This window comes from Podarcis melisellensis, assembly GCF_964234715.1.
Source record: "Podarcis melisellensis genome assembly, chromosome: 5".
Taxonomy (NCBI): Eukaryota; Metazoa; Chordata; class Lepidosauria; order Squamata; family Lacertidae; genus Podarcis; species Podarcis melisellensis.
In genome coordinates, this window is record NC_138537.1 from 58,736,304 (window position 1) to 58,753,803 (window position 17,500).

The 17,500-nt window shown below is 40.6% G+C and overlaps 1 protein-coding gene across 23 annotated transcripts in view; it reads right to left on the reverse strand.

Annotated features, from left to right (window-relative positions):
* The window catches only part of EBF3 (EBF transcription factor 3), a gene marked incomplete at its 3' end in the record, with an annotated part of 185,046 nt that overhangs the window by 29,848 nt on the left and 137,698 nt on the right, over positions 1 to 17,500 (reverse strand). For 13 of the 23 annotated variants that reach the window (XM_081912713.1, XM_081912709.1, XM_081912703.1 and 10 more), the window contains 2 exons: positions 16,868 to 17,001; positions 16,217 to 16,343 (listed from right to left, as the gene is read on the reverse strand). In XM_081912713.1, the coding sequence (XP_081768839.1) occupies positions 16,217 to 16,343; positions 16,868 to 17,001 (261 nt within the window). The remainder of the gene's footprint in view (positions 1 to 16,216; positions 16,344 to 16,867; positions 17,002 to 17,500) is intronic. The other 10 variants (XM_081912710.1, XM_081912704.1, XM_081912711.1 and 7 more) reach the window with 1 other exon arrangement.

Here is a 17,500-nt window from a genome sequence, read left to right on the forward strand (position 1 = left end):
ACAATTCCTATCAGCCCAAGCCAGCATGGCCCAATGATTAGGGGTGAGGGAAGCCTCAGTTCACAACATCTGGAGAGAATCAGGTTGGTCACCCTAGCCTCAGAAAGATTCAGTCACAGGAAAAAAGGATGGCCACTTAGAAGAGACAAAATCCAACACAGGAACAGAGACTTCCCTTCAAGTACTTTCCAGAACTGACCAAAGCCATTCACACTCTGGAATTCACTCAAGAGATAACACCGCAACGTCAGAGCCACTCGATATCTTATTTCCCAAAGAGATCAATTCCTTTTTTTCCCACAAGCCCAAAGTAAACATGGTGGCTTAGGCAGGTTTCTTTCAACTAAGGTTGTTTTCCCTCTGTATGGCCTTGATGACAGAGTCCTCCATGGATGCTATTCATCAGAATGAAACAGCATTAGTTTCCATGTGGCTTCATAGCTTATGTCAGAAAGCCAGGCAAACATACTTCATTTATTTCTCCAAACGTGAGTTGAGGACATTCAAGTTTAGCTGGAGTGCAGCCAAATATACAGGAAAGGGAACTTCTATATCAACCTCTGAAAGGACAGAACCCTATTACAGGGAAGTAAGAAGTATCAGGAATGATACCAGTCCAGATTCCCACCCAAGCAAGATAGTGGGATGCTTTCAGCAGTTTGCAACAGATGGCAAATGTCCACAACAGATGCCTGGATGCTGGAGACAATGTCCATGGGGTACATCCTGGGGCTAGCCAGTGAGCCCTGATTTATCAGCTCTCCAAGAAAATATCAAGAGTGATAGATGAGAAGGGGGAAAAGAATCAAAATCTCAAAATGGTGCTGAAATATATGGGAAACTTTAATGAAGGATATAAAGAGCCCGGCGTGTTTTAGCCAGCACTTTCTTTAGGGCAAAGAAAATAAAACAAAAACACTTAGAATACTTCAAAAAGGAATCTTTCTCATGAATGACTATGTCTGCGGGTGCATTGGGTGTCTGCAGGCTTAGAAAAAAACTCAGCAGTTGCTTGATCATCTGGGAGTGAGATCAACACTCTGGCATTATACCTTTTGAAGGAGGACCTTAGTATGGCCAGTTCACAACAGCTGGCAGACCAATCTCATATCTATCAGAACTCCTGAGTATTATTGTAGCTTATTGAGACATAGTAGATTGGTCTCCTCACAAAGTCTCTGTTGATGCTTCTACTGCTTTGCTAGCAACAGATCTCAGATTTTCAGGTGTGAGGGCAGGAATTCTGTATTCCCCCCCCCCAAGGATCTTGGGACTTGCCCTGTGAAATGTGTTGGTTGACAGAAAATGACTTTCCCAAGTACACCAAGTGTGATTTAAGAGTAGGGACTTGTATCTATAGCTTCTTCTTTTAAGTCTCTACTCATTACGTATCACAGGCTGTTAGTTTATTATCTATATTAGTAACACTGACATCTTAATTTTCAATTTTGCCCAGTCTCCATATCGTAGAAATCAACCACAATAGAATGTAATTGTGTGTCATTTCCTTGTCTACACTTACTGGAAGTGTTTTCTAGAATTTCAGGCAGCGGTTTCTACCAGCCCTATCAGTAGATGCTGGTGACTGAACTAAGTGCCTTCTGCATGCTCTACCTCTTACCCCATTGCATCTAGAAATCTTGAAAATCAAAAAGATTAATGTTCATGTGAAAGTTTTCCATGTGAATGGAGATTTTTTATGTGGGGGTGCTTTCAAATAAAAAAAGGTTCTTGCTTTAAAAATGTATTTTTTTTTAATGCATGGAAAGTTATCCATCTAGATAGTAACTTATCAAGTCATATGTCAACTGAGGTATCATTTAAGGTAACCTATAGTTGACAGTAAGGTCCTATTGTAGGAAAATCTCCATTGCCAGTCATAAGTTTGAGCTCCTTGTAATAAATAAACATTATGTTGCTTTTTTCTTGTTCTGTTGTTGGCTTTGTGTCACCTGGTTATCCTAGTGATTATAAAAACAACAGAAGCAAGCAGGAAATCTAAACAACTTGGTATCTAGTCCAAAGCCAATATTATTGCATATTTTTAAAATGAACTTATTAATTTACATTTTCAAATAAAACAAATCACATCAAAAGTAAATAAAAGGCAAAATAAAACTAAACCAAGCACTCTTTGGTAGTATGTAGTCCAACTGAGCAGAATAAACAAACAGGACATCTGAAACAAAGTCCTTCTACTCACTATCATGCCCAAATAAACCAGCTCCTTTACCATAATGGTATTAAGTAGATCCAAAGCAAGGCTCATGAGTTCAGTGGTCTGGAGGCATTACCCTCACGATTTAACAAATGTAATGAATGGCCCAACATTAATTGAGAGGGGCTAGCACCAGTGGGGAGAAAATTCTAACAGCAGCCACAACAAATCAAAGCTTTACAGGCCACCTGCTGCAAAGCATCAGGGAATATAAACAAGGAAGCCGGCATCTTTGCAGTGTATGATGTGGGAAACCATAGCCAGTATCTCTTTATCTCTTAGAAGACCCACAGCTTTAAAGTTTGGGTCACCCTACACTCTCACCACATATGTATATAGGTTCTCACAGAATTACACCCTTACCAACATTTACTGATAGGCTTTTTAAAATTTGCCTCAACTTGACAAAAGTACAATAGCAGTTAAGCACCACCTTCAACATGGAACACATACGGTGCTTCCAATTTATCATATTTGTTTTTTTCAAATCAGTTGCCCAAATTTCTTTGAGCCCAGTAGCCTTACTGCTTAAATTATATTTTTATTGATCACATATATAATTCATTTTAAGCTATCCTCTGGCCTATTACAAAGACATTCAACAAATTTTGGCTCTTAGGAACAGGCCAACGTTATTCATGATGCAGAGAAAAACTCATGAATGCCACCAAGTTTACACTCTTTAGCCAATCACAGTTCATGGATTAGTATATGTGGCAATTGCATTCCATTTTATGCACCTACTTAAAACAAAGGGGCTCACCTAGAAATGTAATGTGTGAAGTAGCCCTGGACTGATCCAAGATGGTGTCCATAGTAGTGATATCAATATAGCTAAGTCCAAGGACTGCTTCAGACTGTATGGTAGCCAATGCACACACACAACCAAACCACAGCTGATTCTGACCCATGACATGTTCACCTGCATAATACAGGCATTCATAAATGTATGTTTTCCCGACTTACATGGATACATGTAAAATATTTTCTGTGGACTTGTGAAAAATATGGTGTGTGAAGTGGCCATAAACCTCTGCACCCAAAGTTACAATTTTAATACTAGGTTTGAGAGGTTTGTGGCTGAGGTTGTCCAGATAGTTTGTGACATGGTAATCTGGGAAGTCTAAAGCTGGTACAGTCAACTCATCACTGATTATCAATATTGTACTGTAGAGTCAAAGGCTGAAGTATGCAAAGCTCAGTCTTGCTTCTTTTTTCATTTGGAGCAATTTCATTTAGTTTTAAAAAGCTAACTTTAATGCTAATTATCCCAGCCTTATTCTGGGATAACTAACTTCTGTCTCTTAGCTGCTTGAACTCACAGCCTTCAGCTTTCCCTGAACGCCAGGGATCCCAGGTTGTCACAGCAATGAGGCAAGTTTTTCACCAGCTCTGTCTGGCGTAAAGGCTGAAAACCCTTTTGAACAATTCGGACCTATTGTGCTTTCTTGCATTGTTTTGAGACTGCTCTTAATGCCTCTTCGTGAGTTTTAACTTGTACGGAATTCAGCATCCATCCTATCTGGGGTGAGATTTCAGAAGCGTACTACACTCCAGCATTTGCACTGGCTTCATATTGCCTTCCAAGAACAAGTCAAGGTCCAGGGTTAGGGTTTTAATTCATGCAGTATCTAATAGTTTAGGCTTAACATAGCTATAGCCAGTTTCCCTACATTACACTGTGATCTCCTGAGATAAACGGAGAGTCGGTTGTGAAACAATCCAGAGAACAAGAGATTCCTTGTTCTCATGCGAACAAGGGGCCTCACATGAAGAGGTTTTTACTGCTGATTTTCTTCAACTATGGGGACTCCATTTCCATGGAGGCCTGCTAAAGCCTGAGCCTGATGGCCCAACTAACAGTGGCATTAGTCACATAGCTCTGTTTCTAAGTGTGTTGTTGACATAGCATGAAGGCTGTTTGAATCGGGCATGAATAAAATGAATGGGGCATTTTGGGGCAATGCAAATTGGAGGCACACATGGCCCAGTCTGGATCAGTTCTACAACAAGAGGTCTTAAGGTGCTGATACAGATCAGGACTTCTGTGCTGGCTTTTTGTTAAAATAACAACAAAAACCCAAACCCTTGCACTTAAGGACAGAACAATGAGACTAATGTCATGTGCAGTTTGACACAAGTCAGCTTTTTGAAGTGATTTTAATCCTTTTAAATCTGACCGGCTTTTACAGCAAAATAAACTAATGATCCTCATAAAAATTACATTCATAGTAATTCAGCAATATACTCCATCTCCATATTGTTATATAACTAGAGCTGGGCGATACCTGGTTTTCAACATCATGATATATCAGCAGCTAAATATTGTGATATACTGATATATCACAATGTCTCACCTTAGGGGGAGGAAGCAGCAGCTGAGATATATTGTCCATCCCTACAGCTGATCAGGCCTTCATACTGCTCCAACGCACACAAACCAGAAGGGTGGGGTGAGGCTTCCTCAAAGGTGCACGCGGGCAGGCAGATGGAGCCCAAGCCTGCCTCCGCCTCTGTCAAAGCAAGCAAGACACCCCTTTCCTCCCAGACTGTCACCTACAAAGTGTTCCAGCACAATCCTATGCATGTTGACTTAGAAGGAAGATAGTGCTATTTTTCTAGAAAAAGAGGTGCCTGAACTCACCATGCATGCTAACCCTAACTCCACCTGAGAGGTGCTGGAACTAAGTTCTGGTGAGTTCCGGCTGGGGAAAAAAAGCCCTGGAAGAAAGTCTCCACAAGTTCAACAGGGCTTACTAGTAAAAGTGTTTAGGGTTACATACTTAGTGCATGTACTCAACATGCATATCATTTTGCCTTGATCATCTTGGGGGGTGGGGTGGACGGAGTAGGTTACAATGGCAAGGTGTAGTTCCCAAACAGATGAATGGTGTTAATACAAATTTTCTAACAGAGCTGCAGTAGCTGGATCATGGATAAACAACACACATACACAGCACTTGTTTCTACTAATGGTTCCTCATGCAGTTAGGGATAAGAGTAAGGAAGTCTGCTCCCAATGCACTACCTCCTAGAATAATTGGGCACATGTTTTCATTTTTCACTATATAATATTTTTCACCATATTATATTGCTGCATTTCCAGGCTTTCCATGAACGTTCCACCAAGTATATTAACAAAAAAAATCAATTACCCAGATGTCTCTAGCAAAGAAACAGTTTGAACTTCAGAACCAAAGGAGTGTTTGAACAGACCACACAATTCTGAATTCCTAGTGGATGACAACACTAAGACTATTACCTAGGGATTGATGCATTGCTAATGATACTACAACAGTTAGATAATTCTAAGATAGAAGTAGTATCCAAATAGTAACTAAAACCATACATATTCTTTTTGTGGCATAAAACTACTAGCATTAGATATTTAGGTTAATACAAAGGAGCATGGCATTTTGAGAATACATTTCACTAATGTGGCAGAATATTTACCAACATTATCTATCATTTTGCGAATATGATAGAAATATTTTCCCAATAGGGTACAGAAACAAGACTACTGTGTCAAAGTGAACAATACGTTCTGTTTTAAGTATTAAATACTCCAAGATGCTTCACTAATTGAGATATATTTTAATAATGCAAACCATAGTTGTGCTTGTCCCTCTTCATATTTGTTGTATTTGGTGCTTACTCCTCGCGGTGGGCACTATAGTAAAAGAGAGAGATTTGCACCACCTTTTAAAGACTGAATTCCAGCTGACCCTTGAGTGGATGCAGCATGAAAGATTTATTCCTTTGCTGCCTGCAGCTGTAGTCCTTGAGATATTTTGAGTCCCATTCTGCCCTCAGTCAAAAGAGTACCGTGAAAATGGTACAGAGTGCCCTGATGTAACAAAGGCAACACATGTATGGAAGCAGGTTTCCACATGTACATCCTGTGCTAAACTGAGAATCATGGGAGCAAACAGGTGCTGAATGCACACTTCCCAATACTTTATTGTGACATTTAGGACCTAGAGCAAAACACTATTCTTATTTCCGGAACCATGCATGGGGCTCCAGCTGGATAATAACCAGTGCTGTTTGGAGGTGAGGAAACCAAATTCAAATTCTCCTCCTTTCTAAATGTGTTTCAACAATGTGAATGGTAGATAGGTACCTCCAAATATAGAGCAGTGCTGCATGTGCTTGGGCTCAGGCCAGAGTCTCAGCATCAAATAGTTTAAACTCATTACAGGAAGGAATTGGAAATTTATCTTTCTCTTAGGAAAAAAAGCATTGCATACTAGGACAAGGGTGGAGAGCCCTTGTAAGCCCAAGGGTCACATTCCCTCACAGGCAATCTTCCAGGGGCTGCATAAAAGTGTGACCAGTGGCAGGAATGAGCAGAGCAACCAATGTGGCTGTTGCCTTTGTACAAAGGCCACAGGCAAGACATGCACAATCCAGAGGTTTCAACAAACACATCTCTCCATTCAGGCAAGAAAAAGGCATTATCAAAGTTATAGAACACATTCCAGCCCAGCAAGAACACTCAAAAAGAGGGTAGAAAAGGTACAGTGTGGAATGATCTGGGGAGACTCCCAAGGGCTACATAGTAAAGCCTTGAGGACTGCATTTCAGCTCCTGGCCTTGAGGTTCCCCACCCAGGGTCTAGGAAATGATCCAATGGAGGCTCTTTAGTTTGGTAGTCTAACCTGGGTAATGGGGTCAACACCACAACTCTAGAGCCTATTGCCAAATGTGCTTCCCAGCCAACGAATGCACACGACAGAGTTAACTCTTTATTGTCAAAGATAACTTATGCTGCTTCTACAGCTCTGGAGACCTACACACACCAATCTAGCATCTAGGCAGCTATTCCCAAGTCTGTGCTCTATGGAGCAGTCAGAGCAACGGGGGACCACTCCGCCAGTTTTATGTCCCTGCCCCAAACAGGCAGCATGCATGTAGCCAGAGACTACACCGACGTGGAAGTTACTTCTGCTCTTCCCACTTCAATTCTCTCCTTGTTTTGGGAGACAGTGTGGAAACACCCGGCCCTTCACTAGCCTGGCCTGCCTCTTCCCCCACCTCTGAAACTCCCCCTGCCTCTGATTCTCGCCTCATGGCTGGTACAGCCTCCCCCCCCCCCCCCCCGGCCACTGCCTGCCTCTCTGGAGTTGGACTCTAGACCTGCTTTCCTCAGTGAATTCTGCTAGTCCCTGACATCTATGCAATTGGGGCTGCCTACACCATTGAGAAGTGGCAAAAATAAGAGGGAAGGCAGCTTTTGTTCTCTAAGCTAGTCCATTAAGGCAGTTTACTTCCTTTCTCCCATTTAATGGACATGGGAAAGTGGATGCTTCAAAGAGTGCTATAAGGCAATCCACACAACCCCATTTTAGCTGAAATGGGAGCATGGAGGCTGCTTTAAAACGCTTCTCAAAAGTGCTGCTTGAAGCACCTGATTTGAAGGGTGGGTGATGGTGGTGATGGGGGGGGAGGACTCTCTCTCTCACTCCACTGTTGCTGCTACCCACTGACTTGCAGCAGAAGTGTAGCAGCTGCTTCAAACTGTTTTTGAGAAGCACTTTAATCCTCACTCATCATCTGTTGCACAGGGATTAAATCCTGCTGCCTTGACTATGAGATCCTGTTCACTGCTGGAAAGAGGGCACATGGTCAATGCAGGACTAAACCATGTCCTCCTACTGATATCACCAGTGACGTCAATGGGTGGGCGTGGTTTGGATTAGTAGAAAATGCCTCTCTGGCGTTTTCCCACAAAGCAAATACCAGCTTCAGAGGAGGCATTTTCCTCAGGAATGCACTAAGTAGGAATGGGGTACATTTCGCCTCGGTGCCTGCTCTGGTCCTGTTAATTATCAGCCTCTCTTCCCCCATGGATGCAATTTGCATTTTAAAAGTCTGTATGTTGATTGCAAAGCTGCATTTAGCATCATGTCAAGTTCGCCCTTATTTCTAAATGTTTGGAACCACTGGGTAGGTGTAGCAGAGTTGACTGGCAGAATTGAGGCTTATGTGGAAGGACCCTAAGGTGGGACTTGGGCTAAGCTTTGTGTAATACCAATTTTTGGAAGCACCTGGTACCACATAGTTATGAAGATGTGTGTAAAAGTTTTCAGTTGCCAAAAACTTTGGTTTATTGAAGGAAAAGATGAAATGCCTATTCAAAAATTTTTTTTTAAATGGTTCATATAGTGTGTCTTTCATTTCTCCCGTGTAACGATGTTTTCATAGGCACAGTAGAGAGAGGAAAGAAGAACTGGGAGAAAAAGTATCAGTGAAAACCAAGTAAGAGTTTTATGCATGTGATCATATTTTTATCAATTACTGAGTAAAAGGAAATGACCCTTTTGTCCTTTGGGGGCAGGGGAGGGCGAGATGAATGAGTATTTCCTTGCCGTTGTATTTTGTCAGTTTTGGTACCACAGAGTCAATAACTTCACCTTCATGCAGAAACTCTGTGATTTATAAGTTCCTCCTTTACCCAGTGCTGCCACAACCTGGAGAAGTGGAGCCAGTTGTGATGCAGAGATCAGACTTTGGTCACAGCTACTTGGGAGGGGGTGTGTGGAGGAAATAAAGCACTCTCTGATGATAGACAAATGTGTCTTGTTAGCAACAGCCAAAAAGCGCTTGACTTGTACTAATAACAAAAAGGCCATGTTGGTCACCATGGGTCTAAAGACGAAGCACCCTGTCACTGCCTTGGTTGGGAAATTAGCAAATAATGTTCCTTTTCTTTGATAAATGGGTGACAGTTCTCTCTCACCAATCATTTTTTAACATTTTGATGCATGTCTATGATCCCGCTGGAGGAACAGAAAAGTTTACTGGCCCTCAATTTTCAGATGATGAATGGAACACTCTAAATGTGCGATTTCTGTATGAGGTATAGTTCATTTTAAGCAATTCTAGTAAATGGGTGTCACTGATTAGAACAAATAGTCTACTTGTGCAATAGCACAAATGGTATGTCTCATTCTTCTGGTCTCCTTTGAGACAGAAAAGAAAGGGGACAACAATGACCACGTTATACTTATTGGAACTGCAGCGATTTAAAATGAGCTGTTTTATGCAATCTTAAGATATTGTCAGTGTGATAGGATACCAAATAAAAAAAAAATTATCTCCATTATTGCCAGCCAAATTGAAATGCTTATCGTACTGAAAATGAAAAGACAATGCTAAACAGAATCTCAGTATCTAAACAGAATCTTCCCATCTCAGCTTTTATAAATTTTTTTTTTTGCTAGATAAGCTATATCTAGCATAATATTTGTTGGTTTTAAAATTAAAACATAGTAAAATTAAAGTATCGGCTGTAACAGTTTTGTCTGGGGGGGTGGGGTGGCACAAATTAGCCAATCAGTTTGGAAGGACATTTTAGAAAGAACCATCCTGATAAAAAGATAATAATATTTGTCCCACTTTTTAAGGACCTCCTGGCAACTGTATTGGTCCAGATTTATTGGCCTGATCAATAAATAACCAATACTATAAAAAGAAAAGGATGCCTTGTGGATAATGAAAGAATTAAAAAGCAAGCAGGAGACAATTAGAATTGCTAGGAATGCCAAAACAGCAGTAAGTGTTCTTTTTAAGTGCTAGCCAACCAATGTTAACCATTCATTATCTGTGTTTTATTAATAATTTTTCATGATGACAAAGTTCTGTGGTTAAGAACTATAATTGAATATGTACAAGAAATTATCAGGTGGTTTGAATTTAACTAAGGCATTAGCATTTAGTTTAGCATAGTAAAAATAGTATGATTTGTGGGAGGCAATTAACAATCATTTGCTCTGTGGATACAAGTAATTTGTTTAAAGAGCACTGACCTATGAGACAGCTAGTTTGTGTTGGCTGTGATGGAAGGGAGCTATTGACTCTGAACACAGTGTAGCAGTCCCATTGACAAAGCCACACTGGAATTTACACGGAAGATCCTTAAATGCTCAAAGCTTGTGAGATCTTTTCATAGGGTGAAGTGGTTTAAAACAATGTGTACTAGCTAAAATGGATAAATATACAGATGGTTAACCCTGGAACACCCGGAACAAAAATACAGTTACAAATACAAGATTTTCCCCTCCCTGCAATATTGAGCAAGCGTAGGAGTATCATGCATTTTTGTTTACACATAAGTAGTCTATTAAGAGGAGTGATTACTTGTTGTGCAGTCATTTCATAAGTCTGAAGCTGAATGGGGTTCTTTTGCGCAGGAATAATTGTTATTCTGATAACTAGTGAATGTGTCAAAGGCCTAGAAATGGTTCAGCATTCAGATTTTTCTGCTTTGGTGTTGGATATGTTTACCCTTGTTGTTGCAATTGGGTTTCGTGTACTGCAAGTGATACTTGAATCCCTGTACTCTTTTTTGCTTGAACAAAAGTTAACCAAACTGAGGAGGAGGGTAGAAATGGGCTGCAAAACACTTAGCTGAAAGAGATACGGCTTGGCATGGTTTTCTTTTGCCCACCAGGAAACTATTATGTAAAATGCACTCCAGCAAAATAGTGACATGCTTACACCCAAACTGGTGTACACATACTACTGTTTTCTTAAAGACAACATACATAATGATTCCTCATAGTTTCAAATGTGTGCTTTAAAAAAAAATACTAACTGCAACATAATTCCATTTAGAAGCATACAAATCACAATTTGCCGTAATCAAATAACATTGCAATGCTTATAATCTAATTAAAAAGTAATCTCAGATATTTAATTTAAGAACCTTCAATGACTGCTAGTAAGTAAAATGATGAATCTAACCTGCAGAAAGCTGCTTAATTTAAATACGCCAAGAATTTTATTTTCAGGTAAGAACAATTTTAATTGTCATTAAACAAGCAAGTGATACACTACTTGACAAATATTAAAACAAGTACTGCACTCAATTATTAATTTGCACTGTTCACTTTTAAATGCAGCAAATATCTCATTAATTTAATTTTAGGTGCCCACCAGTTTATATTGCATTTTACAGTCTAGAAGGCAATTTACTAACTGGCAATTACATACAGAATGATTGTTAATTCTGCTCCTAAGTGCTAGCTGCTTGAAAACTGTTATGTCTCTCTAATTTTTGACCTTCTTACAACAAGGGTGAGGTACACTGGGAATTCCAAGGACTAGTGGAGAAGAGCTGGACATGTCATTTGTGACTCATTCTTTTAATTCACCGTGCTAATCAACTGGACTGCCACAATCTCCCAAGGTAATTGTATCTTTACAATAGTTGAAAGCAGCAGGCAAAAAGGCATGGATAGATGGTAATAGACCTTCCTCTCAGCCTGCTGAGAAACAGAACAGCAATCTTACTATATGTGACTAATAGGGCCTGGTGCAGGGGGGCTGTGTTGTTGTTTTCCCTTGTGTTTAAACTCTGGTACTTTTATATTGGTGTATACACACACACACACACGTCATTTAAATGTCTCAACTTCTGTACTTTTCAAAAGCAGTTTTCTCCACCACACTGCACCCTTGTTTCATTATTCTGCAGCCTTGTTGCCCTTTGTTCCACCTCATGCTGAGAAGGTTAAATGTTAGAGTGCCAAGCCAGACTGCAAGCATGGTGGGACACTGATGGAAAACAGATGCCCTGGGGATTCTGCCCCTCCCTCTTATGGGGCCACATAATTTTCATATTGTGAAATACAGTGAAGTTTGGCTCAGTTTTCAATGGTGAGTGTAATTTCCAATGATTATCTCATTGTCCCCATCAATTTGGGGGCAATACAAATCAGACTGAAGTTTCCAGGTCAGACAGGCTGTGACCTTACCCTTCCTCTTACTTTCTGTAGCCATATAGGCTTCCGTGCCTCTTAAAAAGCATTTGAAACGTGTAGTCTTGCAAGTCTTTATTTTTATGCTTCCAGTAAATTAATTGCAGCCACAGCAGTTTTAGTAACTTTGATTCACTTAAATGTCGTTCTTTAACATTTCCTATGACTTCTGGTGAAAGGGACAAAGAATAAATTGATCTTTATGAGAATGTGACTTTTAAACACTGTAAAACTATGAAAGTTTATGTGGAGAGAACCATTCAATAAATTCCATTTATCTATTGAGTTTTGAAGACTGAGGCCAGGTTCTCATTAGTGCTTGCACTGAAGTCGGTGGAACTATCCATTTACATTAGCTAATGTATCAGGATTATAAATAACTGCTTTTTAAAAAAAGAAAAAGAAAAAGAGAGAGGACCCCACAACATAAACACTTATAGGTATCCTGACAGAGCTGAGCAGGACTACTTGCAAATAGACATTTTCAGAATAGACTCCCAGTATAAAACCAGCTAGGCTCTGGGAAGCTAACAACATAAGTAGTTCTTCAGATGTTTTAGTTATCAGACACCCAAAGAAATCCATAAACTACAGTGTTGCATCATAACCACCATGGAACATGTCTGCTAAAGTGTTTACCACACCTGCACATATCCTCTATTTTAATTGCCATTTCATCTATATAAAATTCCTTAATATATCATAATAACTAGGCTATTCTTGGGGAACTTATGGCCCTCCAGATGTTATCAGCCCCACTCAGAACAGCTGGTCGGGTATGATGGGGTTTGTAGTTCAACAGCATCTGGAAGACCATAGCTTTTAAAAATATCTGTATGGTGCTTTTCCAGACAAACCCCATCCAAAGCAGCTTATATTAATAAAAACTACAAGTACAATAAATCAGTATTAACTAAAACAAAACAAAATCAATATTACTTATACAGAAAATGAAAACCACAAGGATAAAAACAGAGTCACAAAAATAAAAACAGACTCCAACATGGTATTCCAGCCTCCATCTAGTGAAAAGGACTACAACTGATTGGGGAAAGACCATTTGAAACAAATGAGTGTTATTAAAGGACTTCCAAAGTAGCCACTCACCTCAGCTCTACTGAGACTCAACTGGTTCTGATATCCCTGCTATAAACCTTGCCAAAGTTACCACCGCTATAAGGTAAAGGTAAAGGTACCCCTGCCCGTACGGGCCAGTCTTGACAGACTCTGGGGTTGTGCGCCCATCTCACTTAAGAGGCCAGGGGCCAGCGCTGTCCGGAGACACTTCCGGGTCACATGGCCAGTGTGACATCGCTGCTCTGGCGAGCCAGAGCTGCACACGGAAACGCCGTTTACCTTCCCGCTGGTAAGCGGTCCCTATTTATCTACTTGCACCCGGAGGTGCTTTCGAACTGCTAGGTTGGCAGGCGCTGGGACCGAGCAGCGGGAGCGCACCCCGCAGCAGGGATTCGAACCGCCGACCTTTCGATCAGCAAGTCCTAGGCGCTGAGGCTTTAACCCACAGCGCCACCTGTGTCCCTACCACCGCTATAGCCACTACTAATTATTGTCTCACTAAGACAGCCAAGAGGAGAACTTTTAGGAAGTCAGGATGCACTGTGACCAGATAATAACAATTGCCAATGGCCTCAACCTATTCAGTTCCCTCAACCTCAGATTTTCTCTTAAAGGGGGCGCTTTCTTCTTGGTACTCTTTGCTCATGGCCACAATCCATCAGAAGATTTGGCATGCTCAAATGCCCTGACCTCAGGGGCTAAAACTTCCCTAATTCTGTGCTGGATTGTGGCTGATACTTGTAGCGTACATGCCTGACCGTAGAAAGATGGTTGGTGCTCATATACCTTTATTTTTATTTTACTTAACAAAAAGTATATACCATTTGATTGTAAGAAAACTTCTAAGTGGTTTACAGAAATAATAATAAAAAAAAAGCCGTCCAAAAATATGTGCTCTGAGTTATGAACCACTTCTCTGTGCATAATATAGTCATGTTAAATAAACAAGGAGTCTAACTGGGTGTAGCATGAGGTGGTAGAACCACCTTTCGGATTTCCTCCCCCTTAGGGTTTACAACCTTTGAAATCTTACATCCAATTCAATGCACATTGACTGACATTGTAGAGTCTTCTCCACTGTGCCACCTCAGAATGTGCACCTAAGCTTTCCAACGAGAATGCATGGGCATACAAAACTGTACCATGGTAGTTAGTATACATTTCAGTTATGTCACAAACCTGTTACTTCGCAAGTTTTGCCAGTTCTATGTTATCAGGCTTTAGTATTTTCCACAGTCATTATAAACTAGCAAAGGAGTGTCTGTTTAAGATAAATGTACTTCATTTGTACATATTAATTGATTACATCTCTTCCAGATGACATTGTCAGTAGGATATATTAGTAAAGGAGTATGACCCTGATACACATTCATCTTTTCAGTCTAGTAAGCTTCCTGCACTCATTTTTTTAATCTCAAAAGGATTATGTACAAATTAGTGATAAAAAAATTCAAAAATATGCTCTCTGGCATTGTTATACCTTACCATTACATGTGTTTTAAATAAATAAATAAACTTGAAGCACATTAATTGCAGCACATGTCCTTATTTCCAAATTTCGCGTCATGAGAAGTTGTTGTTGTTCAGTAGCAAAATGTATTTCCAAACATGGTATCTCAGAGCACCTCATTAATTTCATTCAAAATGTAAGCATGAAATACCAGGCAGAATCACCACAGTCCCACTGGGATTTAGAATAGCTTGAGTAACATTTCAACGTACTCGCAAGGGTTAAAACCAACACAGTGTGTATGTACGCTGCCTTGTCTTTTAGTGGAGGGAGGTACAAGTCCACCTTTGTACCCACAAAGGCTTTTAACAAATTATTTATTTACCATGAGGGCTACAAAATCCGGGCATAATCCGTTGTTAATGCCAGAATGGAAAAGTGGGGAACCTCCAGCCCTCAAGCCTAAGCAGTCCTGGCACGGTTCCTCATTTGGTCCACAAGGCTATTTTGGTCAAGCCACACCCACTTAACCTCCACCTATGACATCAAATGTGGGGTATGTAAAAATGAGGCTTGACCAAAGACGATTTGCCATGTGCTCAGTGCTTTGCAACACCCAACTATCAGCTGATTGCTGGGGTATACATAGTTGATCATCTCCTTCAGCAAAAACAGGACACCTACCATCATAGTGATGCCAAGTGACTGAAAGGTGGGCAACTCTGCCCACCTGTCGAATTTAACCCAAGGTCTGTAGGAGAGATAAGGATCCAGCCCACAGGCCGGATTCAGCAGCCTACCACTGCCATAATGAAACAGATGGGATGACTATAAAACTCAATGAACTCCTCTTCCCTTCTTTTGGAGGCCTCTCAGGTGCGCATACGCTGCAGAATACTAACTCTTACTAAGGCCAAAAGGCCATGGGTATCTTATGTTCACTCATCAAACAGTCACTCTCCGCACTACCACCCAATGGGGTCATGGCTTGCAGGTTACTCAAGTCCACTTGCATGCACTGGGAGCAACTGTGGATATAGGGAATCATCTGTCCCTATCAACATGGCTGAGCATATAGGAATGGTCTGTGCTCCTTATTTTAAAAAACAAAATCTGAGGATTTTGTTTAATGTAGTGCTTACGTAAATCCTTGCATGCATGGAATGATTCCTGCTTATGCAACAAGACTTTTCCTCCCTCACCTTCCCCCCTGACCCCCTAAATTAGTTTGGGAGTTCTTCTCAGCATTCCAGGATGGCACAGAGTGTACACATGGGGAGGAGAGAGGGGGAAGTCCCATTGCACCAGCAGAAGTTGTTCCACTCCACTCATGGAAGTATCTAGTTGACCACTGCCCTGACATTCTTTGGTACATGTATGTTTGTACAAGAGTATTCTGGCAGAACTTGAGTTCATGCCTAACTTTTCCAGCTAAACTGTCAATAATATCCCTTGTTTTATATTACAGCATAATCGTGGTGGAAAATACAAAACAGTTTCTTGAAATAAATGTGGAATTATCCGAACATAGGATGCACCTTCAGAGTTAAAGGTGCCTTTTGAGATTGACCCATTGCTTCGAACCGGCTCATAGATTTACTAATGTGACTGTACCAACATGAAAATGAAAATCCAATGTTTTAATTCCCTGCATCATTAAAGTATGCAAGACACAAATTAGAAGAAACAAAGAAGCTTTACACTTACCGGTATAGACAAACCGTCCAGGAGCACCTTTACAGAACTGTTTCGATTTGTAGGAAAGAGTTACTTCAACAACTCCGGGAATGTGGCGTGGCGGGGTTTGAACTCTGATGGCGTGGGGTGTTATCAGCTATGGAAAACCATACAGTAAACATAATTTCAGTCAAGGTTGTAGTGATAGTACTCACACTTGTCAATTTGATGTAATTAGTCAAATGGGTCTAAATTGGGCCGCCTTATCAAAATGCTGCTGTCTTGCTGTCACAACGTAAGATCAGGGTACTAGTAGTTTTTTTAAAAAAATAAATGAAAAAATATCTGCAAATGATCCTTGGTTTTAGTTTGCAGGAAAGGCCACAGGGCATCATTCATATGAAAATTGTCTCCATATGTTTCCTTAAACCTGTTCCTGGTAATTTTTTTTAATTTGTCCATTTGAATCTGGAAGATTTCCATAGCAGGCTTTCCACTAGAGGGCCTTTAAGTGCCTCATGCATATTTCCCTATGTTTAGTCCACTGCCACATGAAACACTCATAGTATAAAAAAAAGAACTTTGAAACTAAATTTCATGATGCCTCGTGCTACCAAGAAAACAAAAAGAAAAAACCCATGGGGGGGGGAGGGGAGTTACAGTTCATAGGCCATAGCTTACCTCACTCCAGACCAACATGGTTCCAAATACAACTTGCAAGCCATCAAAGAAGTTGTCGCCGATTATGATGACTGTGGCTCCACCAGTTGTCCAACCTTCACTAGGGCTGATGGCCTTTATACAGGGTGTGGCTGCTTGTAAAAAAAACAACAGCAGAAAATCAGAAACTTGGTTCCTCTCCTTTTCTGACATGAGGTTTTTGTTGTCGTTTCGCCAGTGACAAACCATGCAAAGCACAGTAGGAAGAGCGTACATGATCCCCTCCAGGAGGCAAACAAAGGGGCAGTCACATATCAGCATGTTGATGTTTTAAAGAAAATTATTAAATGTTTTATAAAGCAAAGGCCAAGCAGCAGAATGCTAGTGAGCAAGAAAAAAAAATGGCTTGATACAGCAAATTATGTGTCAGGGCAAATCTGGCTATTACGAATGATTAAGCATCACATGCATGTGGCATGTCGATTTATCTGCTTTGCTGTACAGATCTAAGCAGAGTCAATCAAAAGGTTGTTGGGGGAGATGGAAGAGCAAATGCTCTGAATTTCGATTCCTCATAAGCAGCTAATTGGGTTGGGTTTTTTCATCTGCGAACTTTGCCTTTTGGTTCAAAACTTCATTTTCCTCTGTCACTCC